The sequence below is a fragment of the Sinocyclocheilus grahami genome, unplaced genomic scaffold (assembly GCF_001515645.1).
Source record: "Sinocyclocheilus grahami isolate Dianchi unplaced genomic scaffold, SAMN03320097.WGS_v1.1 scaffold104.1, whole genome shotgun sequence".
Taxonomy (NCBI): Eukaryota; Metazoa; Chordata; class Actinopteri; order Cypriniformes; family Cyprinidae; genus Sinocyclocheilus; species Sinocyclocheilus grahami.
In genome coordinates this window covers 1,118,357-1,139,821 of record NW_015505283.1, presented here as the reverse complement: position 1 = coordinate 1,139,821, position 21,465 = coordinate 1,118,357, and the positions used below count along the sequence as shown (strand labels likewise).

Sequence of the window (21,465 nt, the reverse complement as noted above, 5' to 3'; positions counted from 1 at the left end):
GGGGATGGGCTACTTTGCTGCGTCTTAACTTCGATGAGAAGCGTGAGAGGAGAGTCTGTAGAGTGATTACGACATGAACTAAAACTCATGGCGTAAACTCTGAACGCTAGAGTCAGCAAGGGATATCCCGAAGGAAACCATGCACACTAGATATGGAGCTCTGTGGGATACTATGGAATTCTCTCGGGTTTGGCTTATTTTCAGCATCGAAACCCTGGTGTTGGTGTGCGGTCAGAAGGGTAAGATTGCGCCTACTTACACGTGTGTGTGTGTGTGTGTGTGTGTGTGTGTGTGTGTGTGCATGCATATACATAAATATATGCGTAATATGTAATATTACGTAAAAATACGTAAATATACACACACACACACACACACACACACATATATATATATATATATATATATATATACAAATGTATAAATTAAAAATATATATAACTTATTAGATAGATAGATAGATAAAATAAATTCAATGAAATAACAAAAAATGGATGGGATTTATCATAAAATGTTAAACAAATCAAAACTCTTATATTTAAAATTATTTTAAGTAACCACCCTTTTTTTAAATTTTTTAATTGGAACTAACTTTAACCGGGATGTTAAATTGTGAGGAATTCCCATATGCCCCAAAACCACATAATTGGTGGAGCCAGTGTTGCTAGGCTGGACAGGTCCAGATCAAACAAACAGCAATGTTTTTATAGCACCACAAAGCCACAGTATTTACGCTTTTCAGGGCAAGTTAACCTAAAAAATGGCATCTAGTTGTTTTGGAAAAACAACACACTTTTTAAAATATATTAAAATATCTATTTTTCACGATTTATGGATGGAAACCATGTTGTTATGCATCTTTTAAAATAATTTATATAGGTCTCTTACTATTGTATTTTTTTGTTTTGTATTAACATCTTGTATGTCAGTGCTGCCTTTTGGGGATATTTCAAATTGATTTAATAATATATTCTGTTATTATTTGATCTCCAAACTTTATTGCCTTTATTAAACCAAACAGATTACACACAAGATAACACACTCTCATGGCAATAACTATTTGACGTTTTGGCGAATTGGTGACACATTTTTATGAATTTATATATTATGAATTGTACAATCTGTTTATGCCTCACTGTTTTGGAGTGGTTTGGGTTTTTTTCCCCAAAAATTGTATCCTTCCATACAATTCATATTGTAAACGTTCATATGAAATCACCACCTCATAAAATACTTACAATTTCTCATAAAACTGGGTTGAGATAACGATAATTTGCAATAAACGCCACCAGCTTCACCCACAAACCTTAGTTGGGGTTAAATACTGACTGAAATATATAAAGACTTTTGTAGATAAAATCGCCCTCACTCAAATCAAACATTCAACTCTTTGACCACACTGAGTCATGCAGTGAATTGCTTGAACATTGCCAGTTAACAGCCTGACCACAAAATGGTGTTTGTTTTCTTACACAATGATTAAGATAGTTCATAGCAACAAGAGGTTCGGTAGATTTAGAGATAAATTGTGTCTAAAGCAGAAAGAAGGGGACCACAGAAGCTTTAAACCCTAATGATTCAGAGCTGACTGAGAAATTAGGAATGAGAGACGGACGATAGACTCAGACCGATCCAGTTCATCACACAGGGACCAAGAGATTCAAAAACGTTAGATAAATTTGGCCATTCATATTGACTCTGGGTTTTAGTGGAATTCCAAACTAGTTGCCAATGGTTTTGTTGTGGTGATGATGTCATGTTTATGAACTTCGTAGAGCATGTCTGTGGAAGCTACCGTATAACACAACATTGCCATCAAGTCAACCCTACAGCAATTACGGCTTTAATTAACACCAGTTAAATACCTGTCAAGGATTTACTTTATCATATGCTATGGATATCATATTTAAAAATTATATATAAAATTGCACACGAAATAATTCAATTAAATATAATAATATAGTTAAATATGATTGAATATGATGATATAATTATATAGAAATTAAACAACTGATATTAAATATAAATCTAGGTCTCACTTTTTACATGCTACAGCTATCATATAAATCATATTACATTTTTTAAATAATTTAATATTTTATTTAAAATATTGAATAAATAATTTAATCAAATAAAATTTATAGAATAATATAACTAAATCTTCATTATGTAATTTATTTTAAATACCAGTCTTAAGGCAAAGCAACAACCAGAATTGTAATTCCTTTTCCTCAATTTATTGAGATTAGACAGACCGACTTCAGTTTTTGAATCTGAGTGGTAAGAAATCCTTCCTTGAATCATGCCTGACATGCCTTCTTAACCTCAAAAGACACAAAATTAGTATCAAACTTACTTACATTACGGTTATTTACAGCTACCTTCAACTCTAATTTTATAGCCACCTCATTTACAGTATATTGTTACTGAAAAATTCCAGAGATCCAACCTCACGCTGCTCTTTAGCTCCCCAATCACGTGACCACAGCATGACTGCAGCTTGCATGCTGCATTCCACTCTGCAGTAGCATGATGGTTGTGTGGTCACATAAGTGTGCAGGAACAGCCTTTTATGGCAGTGAAGGTGTGCTGGATTGTGTGTTGAATCTAAAAATGCATTAAATCTACTGTGCTTGTTTGTATCATGTGGTCTGTGCTTCCCAGGTCCTCTGTGTGGGCAGCTGTCCACCTCAAACAAGAATATATCTGTGAGTACTAATGAAGTCTCGGTGCGTTTCATCTCTGGCACTCACCGTTCAGGACGGGGCTTCGTCATGTCCTATTCAACCAATCAGCACTCAGGTAACAGCTTGTATGTCCTGCACACTTCCCACTCCATTCCATGCACCTTTAAACAGTAGACCAAAAAGGAATCCACAAATCCATCAACAAAATAAGAGCTTATGGCATGTGGCCCCATGGATCTTCCTCCTCTGAGCAAGTTGTATATGATCAGAGTAAACACACCAGGGACTGTTTGTTCTCTAAATGTACAGTTTACGCAGTAAACAGCATTTCAGCTGACTCTGAGAGTGGGAGCAGTTCCCATCCTAATCTCAATTACTGTTTATTCTTGTTTCCAACATCACATGTGAACCAGAGGTCGCGCACAGATCGTTAAATAAACATCCTTAATTGTGTCACACTAGATTACAGTAAAGTAAAGGGCCAACCTTTACTTATTACTGTATATTAGGTATAATCAGGGTTATTATCATTAACAATTTTTTTTTATTTGTAATAGAAATAAGATAAATTAATTATAAATATTAGGTGAAAAAAGTTGACGTATTAAAATTACTATATATAAAATGCCCATGTAGGATTAACTTTCTCGTATGCTATGGGAAATCATGTGAATTATATGAAATATTAAAAATAATATAAAAAAATAAATAGTAGAACTAAATATAATTTAATATAATAATACACTTACATATAAATTAAATATTTGATATTTAATACCTGTCCAGGATTTACTTTTCATATGCTATGGATACCATATTTAAAATTATAATTAAAATTATACATTAAATAATGTAATTAAATATAATAATATAGTTAAATATAAATTAAACAACTGTTATTTAATACCTGTCAATTATTTACTTTATCATATGCTATGGTTATCATATTTCAAATTATATTTAAAAATTATATATAAACTTACACATTAAATAATAAAATTAAATATAATAATATAATTAAATATGATTGAATATGATGATATAATTATATAGAAATTAAACAACCGATATTAAATATACATCTAGGTCTCACTTTCTTACATGCTACAGCTATCATATCAATTATATTACATTTTTAAAATAATTGTATATTTTATTTAATCATTTAATATTTAATAAATAATTTAATCAAATAAAATGTAAAGGGGTCATATGATGCGATTAAAATTTTTCCTTTCTCTTTGGAGTGTTACAAGCTCTTGGTGCATAAAAAAGATCTGTAAAGTTCTACGTCACGATGTGGGAAGATTTGCATAACGCCGCCCAAATGTTTACACAAAAAGAAGGTGTAAATTTTATTCTTGCTGTAGTATTGTTGCCGCCGCCGCGAGACTAGGGCTGTGTATCACCAGCAAAGTCACGATATGATACGTATCATGATACAGAGGCCACGATACGATACATATCACGATACATGACTGCACTGAATTTCACCTCAGCAGAATTTTGAAAAACAGCTCTTTATTAAACACTGCTTACTATAGTGCCATTTCTAACTATTGGCAGAGCAGGCAGTTGACCTCTGCATTATGACGGGCCTCCATAACTGTACCACAGTACAATATAGGTAATGGCATATGTTTCATGTTTACATTGTGCACTCCCCACCAGGTACAATATTCTGATTTGCATCTTGTTTTTATACTTGCCCATAAATAATAATGTACTTGTTCTAATAAATTTATATTGTAATGTACTCGTTCTAATATATTTAAAAAATAATTTACATTGCTGGTAGGTTATCATTGCACAAATTAACACACTCTTTACAATTAAAAAAAATAATTACAAGAGTTCTAAACTAACGCGCTATCTTCACTGTATCTAACGCACACACTCTCAAGGCTGATTTATACTCGACGCGTCCGCAAGTTCGCTTTGAGTACGCGACGTCGTTTCGAGTGGCGGTGTGCACGACATTTTTTGGAACTTTCCGCGCAGCTCTGCTTCCGAAGATGCACGAGTTCAAAGCGACTCTAGCCGAACATTCACGTCTGTGCCAGCATTTGTGTGAAACAGAAGCAGTTTGATGTTAAGTGCAGTCACACACACAGATCACGCTGCGGCCGAACTCAGACATTCAGGAACAAACTTTTTAGCGCTGCCCCACAGTTTTATCAACAAAATGGCTTAATCGCTCAAGAGCTAACGTTACATTATCTTTCTCAACAAGGAGCTGGTAGCAGCATTCTTTCTAAAGGAATTAAAGCCACAGCTTCACTGTTAATAGAGAAACGCAGCAAAATGGTGGTAATTCATACATACACAGCCTCTCTCTCTCTCTCTCTCTCTGTGTGTCGTAAATGAACAGTTGATGAATTACACTATTCTGAGAATAGAATATTGAAGTGGAGCTCGCTAAACTGCAAGCTAACCGCTGTTTTCAGAAAGCAAGCGCTTTTATCCACAGTGGAGAGAGAGTGCACATGCGCAGGGTTGCCAGGTTAATAAAGATAAGTAGCACACTTAGCAGATATTTCCGTATTGCGCAAGTGGGAGGCTCTGTTTTGGGGATTACATCTCTTTATATCAGGCAACCCAGTTGTGTTCCTCTGCGGCCAGATTAAACCTTGTTGTAGCCTATATATGCTCTTTTTTTTAGAAACCTTTCACTTTTCTACTCAATTTTAAACGTTGTAAAATTTTAAACAAATTAAGCGCGGTCCACTGCTGCACACGTGCCACAATATCGATACAGGGCCAGCTGTATCGATACTCGTATCGTCAAATCTCTGTGACGATACATCGTTGTATCGATATTTTGAACACAGCACTAGTGGAGATGCTGTGTTTCGTTGTGAAAGCGAACTACTTTGTTTGGCCTTCCAAAAGAGGACGATATCGCTTCGTCATGCCTAGAGCTGATCTGTGCTGGTCGCTGAGGAAATACATCAACTTCGTGCTGTGGATCGCCGGATCGGCTTTCACCGTGGACGAAGTGGAGTCCAGCCCGGGGTCGTCACATGTTGTTGCCGCAAGCCCGCCGGACGCTCCTTCGTCGAATCCGGCCTCTGCTCACTCATCCAGTTGGCCGTTCCTCACTCTAGCCACCGGCCTCCGCTCACTCTAGTTTTCGTTTGTGAAAACGAAACTACTTTGTTTGGCCTTCCAAAAGAGGACACGACTAGAAATCAGTGGTTAAGTTGTATTTACAACACTGTTCCAGAACAGTTTAACCCAAGTATTCAGATGTGTGCAGCATATTTTATGGAGGACCGTTTCCTGATCCTAGTAGAGTAGACTACAATGCCGGCTGTTCTGACTCACAGTCTGTAAGTACGTTTTTTATATTTAAAGGGGTCATATGATGCTGCTAAAAAGAACATTATTTTGTGTATTTGGTGTAATGAAATGTGTTTATGCGGTTTAAAGTTAAAAAAACACATTATTTTCCACATACAACACAGCGGCCTAGCGTGAGGGGAAGCCCCGGCTTAGCGTGCGCTGAGGGCGGGATAGAGTGAGCCGAAGCCCTGGCTTAGCGTGCGCTGAGGCCGGGATAGCATGAGCCGAAGCCCCGGCTTAGCGTGCGCTGAGGCCGGTATAGAGTGAGCTGAGGCGGCGGAGTCGAGAACAGCGCAGCCCTGTGGATGCGACGAATGAGCGGCAACCACATGTGACGGCCCCCGGGCTGGACTCCGCTTCATCCACGGTGAAAGTTGATGTATTCCCTCAGCGACCAGCACGGATCAGCTCTAAGCATGACGAAGTGGATATCGTCCTCTTATAGTCCGCTTTCACAACGAAGCACACAGCATCTTCACGACATGGCAGCAGCGTCACCAATACTACAGCGAGAATAAAAGCTACGCCTTAGTGAGGTAGATATGTGGGGGCGTGTTAGAACGAGCCGTTTTAGGTAGGTGTGGCTGACTCTGAACTTTTATAAAGAATATCTCTTTGGATTTGAGACTTTAGTCTTTGCAACTTTACAGATCTTCTTTATGCACCAAGAGCTTGTAACACTCCAAAGAGAAAGGAAAAATTGAAATCGCATCATATGACCCCTTTAAAGAATTTGCCACTGATGATTCAAATGCGAGTTTTGAGCAGTGTAGAGTAGCGCTTGTTGTTTGTCATTTCTCCGATCACAAATGCAGACATGGTTTTATGTTTACGCGGTGCGATGCAACGCAACGTGTAAAAAGATGGTATAAGTCATTATAATCCGTAATTATGTCCCCACTGGATGCAACAAATGCCTCATCTATAACTGGTTTTAATGTTTTTGTCTGGTCGCACCGGCCGGACAGGGCATCACAGTATGGTAAGGGGCGTAACATTTCCGTCACACACTTGAGGTATTCGGCCAATCACAACGCACTGGATAGCTGGCCAATCACAGCACACCTCGCTTTTTCAAACCGATGAGCTTTGTAAAAATCTACGCGTTTCAGAAAGGCGGGGCATAGAGGAGAAACAATAATGTACAGTATGTGGAAAAGAATGTGTTTTTTTAACCTTAAACCGCATAAACACATTTCATTACACCAAATACATAAATAATGTTATTTTTAGCAGCATCATATGACCCGTTTAATAGAATAATATAATTAAATCTTAATTAATTGTCAATTGAAATAAGATAAATAAATTATAAATATTAGGTGAAAAAAGTATTAAACGTATTAAAATTACTAACTGAAAAACTAAAACTAATGCAAAAAATAAAACAATATTTAAACAAAAAATAAAACAAAATTAATAAAAAATTTAGATAAAATCAAATTCAAAATCTGAATAAAAACTTTAATAGTATATAAATAATAATACATTAACACTATAATTATATTATATTTTATGGTGGAACCAAGGCCCAGTATGTAGGTTAAACTACAGAGGACCTTAATGGGCTGGCCTTGGAGGTAGGGATTTTAAAATGTCTGTTAGGGTGACCGACTGGAATGCAGCTCTCCTCCTTGGCTGAGTTTCAGAGTGTTTGCTTTGTAAGCAGGGCAGCAGACTGCCGCTCCTGGCCTGAATAAGGAGAGGCCCCTGTGCTTGGGCACACACTGAAGTAGATGGAATGCTGTATGCTCACTCCTCCTGCATTGACAAGCACAGCATGACAGCTTAACCATCACCTGACCACACAGTAGAAGCAACTCATGGCAGTTCCTGACTGGCTAACATGCATAATTTAAGAAGAATTTAATTTAAGAAGAATTCTTGTTTTTAACTCCCACAAGGCAAATCTTCTCTTGGCTTTGTATGCAAAAACACAAGAATTAATTGAAATATCTAATAATTAATTGAAGAATTTATAGAATATATACAGTACCAAATGTATACGGTACATTTTGGATACACCTGCTACTTTTTTGTATTTATATATGTATTTATTTATTTATTTCACATGTAATTTTTCCATATTTGTGTATACTAAAAATGTTTTAATAGCAAAAGTCATCAGAACTAAAATAAAACAAATACATTAAGATAATTAATATAGTAAGATATTATGATTTAAATTAAACTACTATATATACACACTACAAACTATATATATATATATATATAAAATATTTAGCAAGTAAGAATTTTAATGTTTAAGAAAAACTTTTGTTTTTTCAAAAATACAGTAAAAACTGTAATAGTGAAATTTTATTACAATTTAAAAGAACTGTTTTAAAATGTAATTTATTGATGGAAAAAGCTGGATTTTACTCCAGTCTTCAGTGTCACATGATCCTACAGAAATCATTCTAATATGCTGATTTGGTGCTCAAGAAACATTTATTATTATTATCAATGTTGAAAACAGTTGTGCTGCTTAATATTTTGGTGGAAACCATTTCTTAAAATGTAAAAGACTTTACTGTCAATTTTGATCAATGTAATGCATCCTTGCTAAATAAAAGTATTTACTAAAAAAAAAAAAAATCTTTCTTACAATTCTACAGTGGTGTGAAAAAGTGTTGGCCCCCCTCCTGTTTTTTAAATTTTTTGCATATTTGTCACACTTAAAAGATTCAGATCATCAAACTAATTTTAATATTACACAAAGATAATGCAAGTAAATACAACATGCAGTTTTTAAATGCTTATATATTTTATTAAGGGAAAAAAGCTGCCCAAACCTGCCTGGCCCGATGTGAAAAAGTAACATATTTGTCACACTTAAAAGATTCAGATCATCAAACAAATTTTAATATTACACAAAGATAATGCAAGTAAATACAACATGCAGTTTTTAAATGCTTATATATTTTATTAAGGGAAAAAAGCTGCCCAAACCTGCCTGGCCCGATGTGAAAAAGTAATTGCCCCCTAAATCTAATAACTGGTTGTGCCACGCTTTGCAGCAACAACTGCAATCAAGTGTTTGCGATAACTGGCAATGAGACTTTCACATCGCTGTAGAGGAATTTTGGCCCACTCTTCTTTGCAGAATTGTTTTAATTCAGCCACATTGGAGGGTTTTCTAGCATGAATGGACTGTTTAAGTCCATTCAATCGGATTTAACTTTGGCCACTCCAAAACCTTAATTTAGTTTTTCTTGAGCCATTCAGAGGTGGACTTGCTGGTGTGTTTGGGATCATTGTCCTGCTACATAACCCAAGTGCGCTTGAGCTTGAGGTCACAAACTGATGGCCGGACATTCTCCTTCAGGATTTTCTTATAGAGTGCAGAATTCATGGGTCCATCAATTATAGCAAGTTGTCCAGGTCCTGAAGCTGCGAAACAGCCCCAGACCATCACTCTACCACCACCATGTTTGACTGTTGACACCACTGTATAAGCATGTAGTGAACTAAAAGTTAAACGCTTTAACTTTCTGGAAAATGTCCCTTGAGGTCAATGTTCTGTCAAAAGTTCTCACTTTGCTCCAGAGTTAACAGGAGTGGTTCATATGTTCCTTCTTTTCCTGTGTATCAAGTTGTTTATGTAAAGTCCAATTCCTAGACAACTGTGCTATGTACCAAATGCTGCACTTCTTCCTGTGATTATACACTGATGCATCAGTTTCGTAAGACACAGTTACGTCAAGTCAGTTTGGGAAGTGTAGAAGACACAAAGCCAGTGTATATGAGCACAGGTTCTGGACTGTAACTGCACCATTCATGTAAATGCTATTTCTATCCCATAGAGCTCATTTCATGTCTGCATCGAGGAACACATTTCTCCTCTCAACAGATTAGGTAAGAAGAAATCTTCAACAATGACCTGACATTAAAGCAAAATAACCAAATTTTTCTTTACTCTGAATCTTGTAGGATACAGATTTATGTTTAATATCTGAATCCTGGACTCACTTGTGTTCCAGTGCATTCTGTCCTGCAGGCTGCAAAGGCGTCACTGGAGAAATCTGGGGCTGGCATGTCCAAGGATACCGGGATGTAAGCTGGGATATTATCTGTGTGCAATAGTGGGATTATTAGTCATGGCATTTGAATTTACTACCATATATGTATGTTTGTAAAAGCTTACAACAGGCACTTTTGATAAAAGGAGTGTAATTTTAAGTGACGTATCATTTTAATGTGCATATTTATATTTTTCTAGACCTCTGTAATATGCAAAGCTGCGATCCATGCAGGCGTAATTTCAGACAGTTTGGGAGGCATGATCAACGTGTCTCTGCAGAGAGGCATTACCTTGTATGAGTCCAACTTTTCTAATGGAGTTCTGTCAAAAACGTGAGTGTGTGGCATGTTGTGCTATTTGGTCACACTTTAGTTTGGGGACCAAACTAAACTAAATCTTCGTCTCAATTAACTCCTAATGTGCTGCTTAATTTGCTAATTTTAGGTATAGTATAGGATTAAGGGATCTAAAATAAAGTCATACAAAATAAGGCATTAATATGTGCTTTATAAGTACTAATAAACAGCCAATATGCTAGTAATATGCATGCTAAAAAGTAACTAGTTAATAGTGAGAATTGGTCCGTAAAGTAAAGTGTTACCGGTCAGCTATGTAGACACCCAGTGGTGAGCATTACACAAAAGCAAAGGTTTTCAATTATTGAAAACAATTTTTAAACTATACAGTTATTGATGTAATTGTAGAAATAGTTCAAACGTCCAATAACAGGAGTGCTACAAAGATAAAGTAAGTAGCATTAAGCTGGTCTTGTGATTTCACCATCCTTGCCTCCATGAGAAATCCTGCTCCATGAAAAAAAAAAAGTTTTTATCTAATGATATGATTAGTGTAAATGTACCAATGTAATTAGTTTATAATATTATTAAATATAATATCATTATAATATAATTTATAATAACTATTAATTATATATTTCTTAATTAGTGCTGGGCAACAATTAATCGTGATTAATCGCATCCAAAATAAACGTTTTTGTGTACATAATATATGTGTGTGTACTGTGTATATATATTATGTATATATAATTACACACACATGCATGTATGTATTAAAAAAAAATAAGTTATGTTTATATATTAAATATATTTATGTATAATATAAATTATATTAATATAAATATATACATGTAAATATTTTCTAAATATATGCTGTATGTGTGTGTCTTAATATATACATAATAAATATACGCAGTACACACACACATATTATATAAACGAAAGCTTTTATTTTGGATGCGATTAATCGTTGCCCAGCACTATTCTTAATATTGCATGTACATAGTAAGATAAAAATAATACATATACAATTTTTTATATATATATATAAACACAATTTTATATGCATTACATATTTTAGATAATCTAATATATCTTTTTTTTTATTTTTTTTTACAGTGGTTCCTTGTCAGATAAACGGCTTGTCTTCCACAGAGGTATTAATCTATTTCCCTGTAGTTATTCCTAATATTATTTGAATTCGTTGCTAATTTAATCTAGTAACATTTATTTTTGACAGACTGATAGACTTGAATTATGGCTTTACACTGAATTAATTTATTTGTACAATTATTTTTTAAACTGCAAATGCCTAATACCAGGATTGAGTGTGTGTCAGTGTTAATGAATAAATTACAGTTCATCTAACACACGGTTACACCTGCTACATGGTACTCACACACCTTAAACGTGCTGTTAGTGCCTATTTGTAATTATACATTGCTAGAAGATAAACACTAACAACTGAAAACTAACAATTACAATGTTTATCTGAGGTGTGAGAAAGTATCATTTTTACTTGTTTGAGCAAGTTCTGTCCTCTTCCATTCATAGAGTGTGACAGGGAGCTGACGGTGGTGGCCTATAACACTTCTTCAGTGTGGGAGGAGGTGAACAGATTAGGTCAGAGGGTCTCCTGGTCTCCGGGACATGAGGGATCTCAGTGGGCTGCGAGCTCTGGGGATCAGCAACCGTGGATGGAGATTGAGCTGTGGAACAGGAGTAGTGTCACAGGTCAGAGGTCAACCACTAATAATCATTGTGCAAACCTCTGCTGAGCTATTACAGCAATAGTAAATGTTACAGAAGCACAATAAGAAAAAATCTAATGTTCACATCTGCTTTCAGGCATCATAACAAAGGGTACGCCGCATTACTACATCGAATCTTACACCCTCATGTTCAGCAAAGACCGCAAGAACTGGAAAGTCTACAAAGCAACATCCAGCAAAGATAAGAAGGTACGTAATGCTGCATCAGTAAAAGTTTCAACACGATTACGGTGTTAATAGATTTACATAGGATAGGCAAATGAATAAACCGCGCAAATGGGCACAGGAACACATTCTTTGTGAACAGACCCTAATTTTATATACATTACTAGGTATTTATTTTATAATATAAATAACTCTGCCCTGCATCATATTAGCTGAATGAGTTCCATCACGTTTCTTACTAATTTCAGGGTGCCGATTTCAAAAACAGTGCCTGTTTTGCTCTAGCATGTCACACTTGCTCACAAAATATGTGCATTTTGTAGCATTTTTGCTTTTAACAAACATTTATAAAGTAAAGTCTTGTATTATTCCTTAATCACTAGAAAAACAGCCATAAAGACATGATTCCTATCTTCCTCTGAGCCGGGTTACAATTATTTGTTCAATTCTTAGCTGATTTTTTTACATGAATGAATGATTCTGAAGCCATTATTTTATGCCAAATCTTGATTTCAAGGTCAGAATTATGGCAGATGAAAAATCTAACATGACCCAGATGTTTTCTGCTACATTTGTGGGTGTTTTACTACATCCAAACAGTGGATTCTTCCAAACAGACTTTGTGAAGAAAATTTTAAAAACTCGTGTTTATGTAAAGTTCATTCACATTAAAATGAGTATTTGAACATTTTTGCCACTCCTTTTTTGTTGTTGTTAAATTGATACAAATGATGCAGATTGTTAAATTATACTTTTTGAATCATTAAAATGGAAATGTTTGACAATTGACTTCTTTTGATTAGTGCATTAAAGCAGATTCATTCATATAATTTGAAAAATCATCATTCTTATTTTATAAAAAATAAAACTGTGATTTATTTTTTTTTTAACTCAGTATGCAATGTTTCATTTTCACATTAACTTTTTTTTTCTTTTTTTTTAAGGTGTTTGAGGCCCATTCTGATGGTCATGTGACGGTACTCAACAGTCTGATTCCTTCAGTAGTTGCACGCTACCTCCTCGTGAAACCCCAGAAGTGGCATATCAGGGCCTCTGCGCAGGTTCAAGTGCTGGGCTGCCCTTCTGCCCCCCTCAGACCCCGTTCCCACGGAGATGGTGAGGGTCCGCCCCAGAATCTCTTTTAAGTTCCCTTATGCCACATAAATTTCAGTTTAAACATTTTTATAGTGCATATCGACAATAAAAGACCATTGTATTGGTCAAATTCCAAGCGCACTATAGTAAATCTTGTAAGAGTTAATTGAATTCTTGTCTTTTAAACCTGCGTTGAATTCTCTCCATCAGAATTGAATACTGGGAAAGCAGTTGTCACAGAGACTGTGCCTCTAGACACGCTGCCCACTGAGGGTCCTGTAATCACAAGAAGCTCAGGTGAGGTGAATTTTGTAAGGTAATCCACTAATATGATTGCTCATAGTGGATTTGTTTCTAAAGGCTAAATCTTTAATCATCATTTTATTATGATTTCCATACAGGCCCCAGCCAAGCAGTGATATTAGTGGCAGGCATGGTTTTGGGAGCTGCTCTGTGTGTGAGTTGCCTTCTAGCTGGGCTTATTTGGTGGAGAAGGTAACACACTAATTGTTCCTTATAAAGAATTACTTGATTTATTCTTATTTTTTGGCATTCTGCCCTTATTTAGATAGGATAGTGTAGAGTAGACAGTAAGCAAAGTGAGAGGGATTGGCTAAGGTCCTCGAACCGGGATTCGAACTCGGGACGCGAGCAAAGCAACAGTGTTATATGTCAGCACACTGCCCACTATGCTATCAGTGCCGACAATTTATTATTATATTTCTATTAAAACCAAAACCAAAAAGTGGGGAGATGTAACCAAAAACAGTACTGTTACAGGTTGTCACAGCAACCTTTAAGAATTTTACATCAGAATATTTCAAAAAATGTTCGACCTCACAGTAATTGAGTTATTTTACTGGGCTCAAATAAAGCAAACAATTTGAATGGTCCTAAAAATAGCTATGTTTTCATTAAGGAAAATCAAAGGGAGGGTTTATTTACTATCCCATAAATATGATTGGTCAAGTAATTCAGGCAAGGTGTTTAAATGCTGCGAATTTTAATATTTTTGATACATATCTAAAACATAAAATATGCACGAGTTGGAAATGTATGATTCTGTTACATAATTATTCTATAAGAAAATGTTTTGCAAGATGTTACATTAAATGTTATTTCACCAAACTCGGGACGCGAGCAAAGCAACAGTGTTATATGTCAGCACACTGCCCACTATGCTATCAGTGCCGACAATTTATTATTATATTTCTATTAAAACCAAAACCAAAAAGTGGGGAGATGTAACCAAAACCAGTACTGTTACAGGTTGTCACAGCAACCTTTAAGAATTTTACATCAGAATATTTCAAAAAATGTTCGACCTCACAGTAATTGAGTTATTTTACTGGGCTCAAATAAAGCAAACAATTTGAATGGTCCTAAAAATAGCTATGTTTTCATTAAGGAAAATCAAAGGGAGGGTTTATTTACTATCCCATAAATATGATTGGTCAAGTAATTCAGGCAAGGTGTTTAAATGCTGCGAATTTTAATATTTTTGATACATATCTAAAACATAAAATATGCACGAGTTGGAAATGTATGATTCTGTTACATAATTATTCTATAAGAAAATGTTTTGCAAGATGTTACATTAAATGTTATTTCACCTTAACCTGTGGTTTGCAAAAAAAATTTGTTTACGTTTTTCATTTTTATTTTAATTAAGTGTTGTATCATTTGTTATGCACTATTGTATTAATGCTATACTCAGTAATTTAACATATGCTTTTGTATAATTTCTTTCATTTATAATAATTTTTTAATGATATAATATTAATATTACATAATATCAATGTTATATTTGGGTTAATTTAATTTTAACATAATACAATCGTTATTTTAATTTGGAATTATTATTATACTGTATATGTTTTTCCTTTTTAAAATAAAAAAATTAATTAAATAGAAAATCTAAATGTATTTTTTTCACACTTTTTATTTTGGGGCCTGTACATATTCTTGACATATTCACGATATTTACCCATGTTTGTATTTCAGAAAAAGAAACGCACAAATAAAGAAATGCTGCGTTGACCAAGGTAAAGTTTTGCACTGTCTCTCTAGTACAGTTGTTCCTGTGTCCTCCGTGTGTTGTTGGTATTTCCTGACTGACTTTCATTGTCTCTGCTTAAGGCTGTCAGGGTTTCCACGGGAAGAAGCTTCCATGCACAAACCCCGAGCTTGCATCTTACTCTCTGGTTCGGAACATCCACGATGCTCTTCCCAACCCTCCTCACAATGGTAAGACATCCACAGGGCTTTTCAACCCAGTATAGCAATGAATACCGAAATTCATGAAGGAATGTTTGAAACGACAAACGAGACAAGGCAGTGTTTGTCGAGAGGACGCCGCTGGGTACAACAGTTCTCAGAATCAGATCAACAGCCCTCAGACATCGCAGTAATATATAGCAGTGAATAAGAGGGTTAATGTGGCTCAAACAGCAGGACGGAAACAGAGAGAAAGCCAAGTAGTCATTCTGACCCCTTTGTTCGCTCGCCCCACTCTGTGTGCTTTTGCTCAGCTGAGCTGCCAGTGCAACTCAGAAGAGACATGACAAGCAAACGGCTTTCATTCTGAGCTCATTCCTCCCCAACAGTTGCTCAGTGGCAGCATAAACATGTCTTTCTTTCGTCGGCGGTGCTTCCCTGAAAGGCTTCTTTAATTGGAGCCCAAATTAGGGGCATTCAAGCCAGAAGAACACCCTCCTCACCACCCACTGGCCAACAGAGCCTTCAGTAAGGGGTTCTGGGACGAGGAGGACAGAGGGTCAGTGGTCAGGACAATCAGAGTCCTTTCTAAAGTCGCTTCAGTCTCAGTTTTAGCATTCCTGCTGAGTGAGTGAAGGACTGAGAGAAGGAGAGAGGGGGAAACGTGGGGCCCCTTTTATAGCCCAGAACTACTGTTGGACACAGTGCAGTGGGGGTGAGGAGTGGGATCATGTGGGAATGCAATAATGCCTAATATGAGTTGGCCAAGGCAAAAAACAGTTCTCTGGGAATGAAGTCCAATCTAAGGGAGGGTTTATTCACTATAACATGAATCTGATTGGTCAATAATTGAGGTGTTTAAAGACTAATAATTAATAACAAATATTTTTTAATTTAATATTATATTTTTAAACATATGCAAGCATTAAATTTACAAAAGTTAGACATTTTGTAATGAAAGAAAATGTTATGTTGTTACAATGAATGTTATTTTTCCTTAATCAGGGGTTTGCAGAAATTATTTTATTTCATAATATTTTATTTTATGTGTTTATATTTTGAATAATATCAAAATAATAATAATAATAAATTTTATTAAAATTATATATATATTTTTTTTTTAAGTATTAATGCAATGATCTATAATTGAACAGTTTTTTTATATAATTTCATTTAAAATATTACATTTTTAATAAAATGTTAGCTGTCATTGTCTTTATATTAAAATAAATTAAATATTTATATTCATATTTATATCAATATAATTACATTTTAATTAAATAAAATGGTATGTTATTTGTTTTGCTATTAAAGTGATAATTGGAAATTATTTTTAATAGTTCATTATTCGTATGTTAGTTGTTATCTTGTAGAATTGGGTGTCTTGAAATTTAATTGAAATTCTCAATTCAGTTTAATAAAAATACCTAAAAATAAAAAATGTGTACAATAAAAATACTCAATCTGCAGGGCTGTGTACAAAAAAAACTAACCATTGAATGTTTTTTTAAAGAGTGTATATAATAAATTCACTTAAAACTATTTAGGTTGTACGTGTCCAGATCACTAGAAAGGTTGGGAATGCCTGTATTAGTTTTCATATTTCTATAACATTTCTCCATTGTTCCCAGATTATGCTGAGCCTGATGTAGTAGCAGGTGGGCAGATGATGGGACACACATTCCGACCCCCACTGGAAGAGGGCTACACCGTCCCCTTCTCCCTCAACCACTACGACACCCCTGGACAGCTTCCCGAATACGCCCACCCCCTGCCTCCCGAACCAGAATATGCAACACCCTTCAGCGAAATGTCCACAGACTCGACACTGGACAGCCGACAGAATCTACCTGTGTGTCGATCCACACAGGCTGCAAGAGCAGAGCTGAGCCAACAACAATATGACTGCCCCGCACACAGAGTGATCTCAAACGGGTACTGTACTCCAGTCTCACATGGTACCAGCCAACATAAGGCTAGTGTGATCTACTTTGAGCCCCAGACAGTAGAACCACTATTGCATACCTACCATGAACCACTCTGAGCCAACATGGCATCTCCTACTGAAGCCAGTTTGTGACATTTGTGCTGTTATACTGCTGTTTATAATGTAACCTAATGAGTTATGCTGTGTTGGATAGCATCAGGGATCAGCATGTAACAGGAAATTATTATTTGGGTGGTTACAAAAATGTAGGATATAGGAGAAGTGCTTTTATAAGGACAGCTGCATTGTTCAGATAACCACTGGACCTGTATGTGCATATTTTTTATTTAATATAAATGTGGGTGTATTTTATATCTGTATCTAATCAGAATATACTCCAAGAGCATTTGTGTCTGTGATTTGAAACAACTAGTATTCAAAAACATTTTACATTTTTTATAGTTCTATAATAAACTCGTGACATTTTTCATGCCACATCTCAAGTGTTGATACAACACCCCTCTGTTGTTTTGCGCATTATATATCTATTTTAAAAACGTATTAAAAAAATCTCTCTCTGTCTACACACACACAAAGACATGCAATCTTCAGAGGTTTTTGAGAAATACTTCCTTTTTTTTATTAAATAAACCCCGACCTGTTACATAACCCCACTTCTGTTTTATATGAACTTGTAAGACAACACGAATCGAATCAACACTGGATCGTTCGACTCCTACCACACTCAAATAGGAAATCTTTCTATGGAAACCAACAGGTACAGATCTTAAATGTAAAACTTAAAGAATTGTGTATTTAACTCTGCATGTAACTGAATTGTAGCCATCTGAATATCAATTATAATTATTATTTTGGGCTTTAAAAGTACAGGTTAAAAGAATTTTGGCAAGCATGCAGATGATGTGTATCAATGAGAATACACATCATCTGCATGCTTGCCAAAATTCTTTTAACCTGTACTTTTAAAGCCCAAAATAATAATTTGAATGAACTGACAAAATGCCATATAATGAAAGAGAGTGATTCAGTTGTTTCAATTAAAAAGGGCAATATTTTATACATATGTGACCCTGGACAACAAAACCAGTCATAAGGGTGATTTTTATTTAGTTATTCTGAATAAATAAGCTTTCCATTGATGTATGGTTTGTTAGGATAGGACAATATTTGGCCGAGATACAACTATTTGAAAATCTGGATATTGAGAAAATCACCTTTAAAGTTGTCCAAATGAAGTCCTTAGCAATGCATATTACTAATCATAAATTAAGTTTTGATATATTTATGGTAGGAAATTTACAAAATATCTTCATGGAACATGATCGTTACTTAATATCCTAATGATGTTTGGCATAAAAGAAAAATCAATAATTTTGACCCATACAATGTATTGTTGGCTATTGTTACAAATATACCCGTGTGACTTATGACTGGTTTTGTGGTGCAGGGTCACATATATTAGCATATTTTATATATTGGTTGAGCACCTTTAAACAGGAATTTTTTGTTTTTTTGCTTTCATATTTCTCAAAAAAAAAAAAATCATCACTTATAATGCACACTGGTTGTTCAACCTCACGAACTTGTGTTTTCGGGAAGCATCAGCTTGTCCAGCTTCACATTCCTCATTCAGCTGGATGCCTTCTGGTGTTTGATCTGGGCAATCGTGAGTCTTTCAGAGTCATTGAGCGTCAGTACACAGAGGTATGTAATAGAGTGAATCCATACACTGTCCTTTTTGTACTTGTGGGACACAAGTGTGAAAGAAAAGAGCGGTAAGTGAATCAAGAGGAGGTGGAACAGTTTGCAAGTGCATTGGGAGCGCCATACATCGAGGCCTCGGCTAGAACGGGTCACAATGTGGCAGAAGCATTTGAGCTGTTGACCCGACGCATTTATCAGGGCTATCTGAGTGGAGAGGTGCATTTACATGAAAGCTGGGGCAAGATCCAGGAAAACAAGACCAACAAGGATGAGCCAGTTGAAAACAGCAAATGCTGTGTTTCATAAAGTTGATACGAGACTGCATTAGGACATTTTTTCCACTGATGACCATTCAAAAGTAGTCATGCCTTCTGGTGTTTGATCTGGGCAATCGTGAGTCTTTCAGAGTCATTGAGCGTCAGTACACAGAGGTATGTAATAGAGTGAATCCATACACTGTCCTTTTTGTACTTGTGGGACACAAGTGTGAAAGAAAAGAGCGGTAAGTGAATCAAGAGGAGGTGGAACAGTTCGCAAGTGCATTGGGAGCGCCATACATCGAGGCCTCGGCTAGAACGGGTCACAATGTGGCAGAAGCATTTGAGCTGTTGACCCGACGCATTTATCAGGGCTATCTGAGTGGAGAGGTGCGTTTACATGAAAGCTGGGGCAAGATCCAGGAAAACAAGACCAACAAGGATGAGCCAGTTGAAAACAGCAAATGCTGTGTTTCATAAAGTTGATACGAGACTGCATTAGGACATTTTTTCCACTGATGACCATTCAAAAGTAGTCATGTATTCTTACAAAATAAAAACATGCAAGACATAAACCACTATAAATCACAAATTAGTGCTGTCAAACGATTATTCGTGATTAATTGCATCCAAAATAAAAGTTTTTGTTTACATAATGTTTGTGTACTTTGTATATTTATGTATATAAAAGCACACATACAGTGTATATTTTGAAAATATTTACATGTATATATTTATATTCATATAATTTATATTATATATAAATATATTTAATATATAAACATAACATTTTTCTTAAAAATATACATGCATGTGTTTGTATTTATGTATACATAATAAATATACACAGTATATTATGTGAACAAAAACGTATATTTTGGATGCGATTATCATTTAAGCACTATCACAAATATTTTATTATATTAAAGTAGATGTTGTCCCAGTGATATGTTTCTTTTAAATGGACTTGAATTTTGTTTTATTACTAATAAGTATTTTGTAACTAATATGTTGTGATTTAAAAATCAAATCACAAAGTTTTTTATGCTTATGAAATAAACTTACAACATTTCCATACTTAATTTCACAGGTTGATTTCATTCAAGCACTCTGTGGTTACTTTGCATGCTTGCTTAATTAGCATGTTTTCTTTGTTTTGTTTATGGAATTAATAATATGTATTTATTATACAGGTGCATCCAAAAAAATTTGAATATCATGAAGTCAATTTTTTTGTAACTTATTTCAAAAAGTGAAACTTTCATATATTCTCGATTCATTACATGTAAAGTAAAACATAAAAATAAAAAAAATTGTTTTAATTTTGATGATTAGAGCTTACAGCTCATGAAATTCAAAAATATGCCTGTACAGATTTTTGTTTTTTAGATTTATAAGATATGATAAGCTATAGGCCTAGTTAAGTAATATCACACAAGCAAAACAAGATCTTACATGTGACACTGATTTCGTAGCCTAAAAATCAATTCAACAAACAAGAAGTTTGTATTGAGTGAGTTACATTTTGGAACAGCAGCTACGCTAATTATGTTTTGCCACAGTCTGGATCCAGAACACCTGAGATGAGATGATGCCAACCCTGAAACAACATACAGAACTACCACATTTTGCTATAAGTTTGATTGCATCATATAATAATTGCTGTTAATAGTGTTCATCGTCTGTTTGATTACATCTTTAATTGATTAACTGAGTCACCACTGATAAGCTACTACTAAATATATTATAGAAACTAAATTTTCTCTAAAGTTGCTTTGCAACGATTTGTATCATGAAAAGCGCTGTACAAATAAACTTGAATTGAATTGAAACTTTTTTTTATTTGGTTGAGCGCCTTTTTTCTATTTTGCTTTTTCATTGATCAGGGTTATACACCATGCACAGCGTGATTGGTTGTTTAACTTCATGATCTCTCAGGATTTCAGGAAAACTCT

General features: G+C 35.0%; 1 protein-coding gene and 1 pseudogene across 1 annotated transcript; both read left to right on the top strand.

The window, feature by feature from the left end:
• Positions 1-627: 627 nt before the first annotated feature.
• On the top strand, positions 628-18,299 carry LOC107588520 (discoidin, CUB and LCCL domain-containing protein 1-like). Its single transcript, XM_016276643.1, has 14 exons — positions 628-677; positions 2,585-2,802; positions 9,839-9,890; positions 10,016-10,088; positions 10,255-10,388; positions 11,472-11,509; positions 11,907-12,086; positions 12,201-12,313; positions 13,234-13,405; positions 13,595-13,681; positions 13,786-13,879; positions 15,389-15,429; positions 15,524-15,631; positions 17,233-18,299. Exons 1-14 carry the CDS (start codon positions 628-630, stop codon positions 17,643-17,645), a joined length of 1,773 nt encoding a protein of 590 aa, XP_016132129.1. The 3' UTR covers positions 17,646-18,299.
• Positions 18,300-19,084: 785 nt separating this feature from the next.
• On the top strand, positions 19,085-19,559 carry LOC107588519 (ras-related protein Rab-39B-like; annotated as a pseudogene).
• The last annotated feature ends 1,906 nt before the right edge of the window (positions 19,560-21,465 follow it).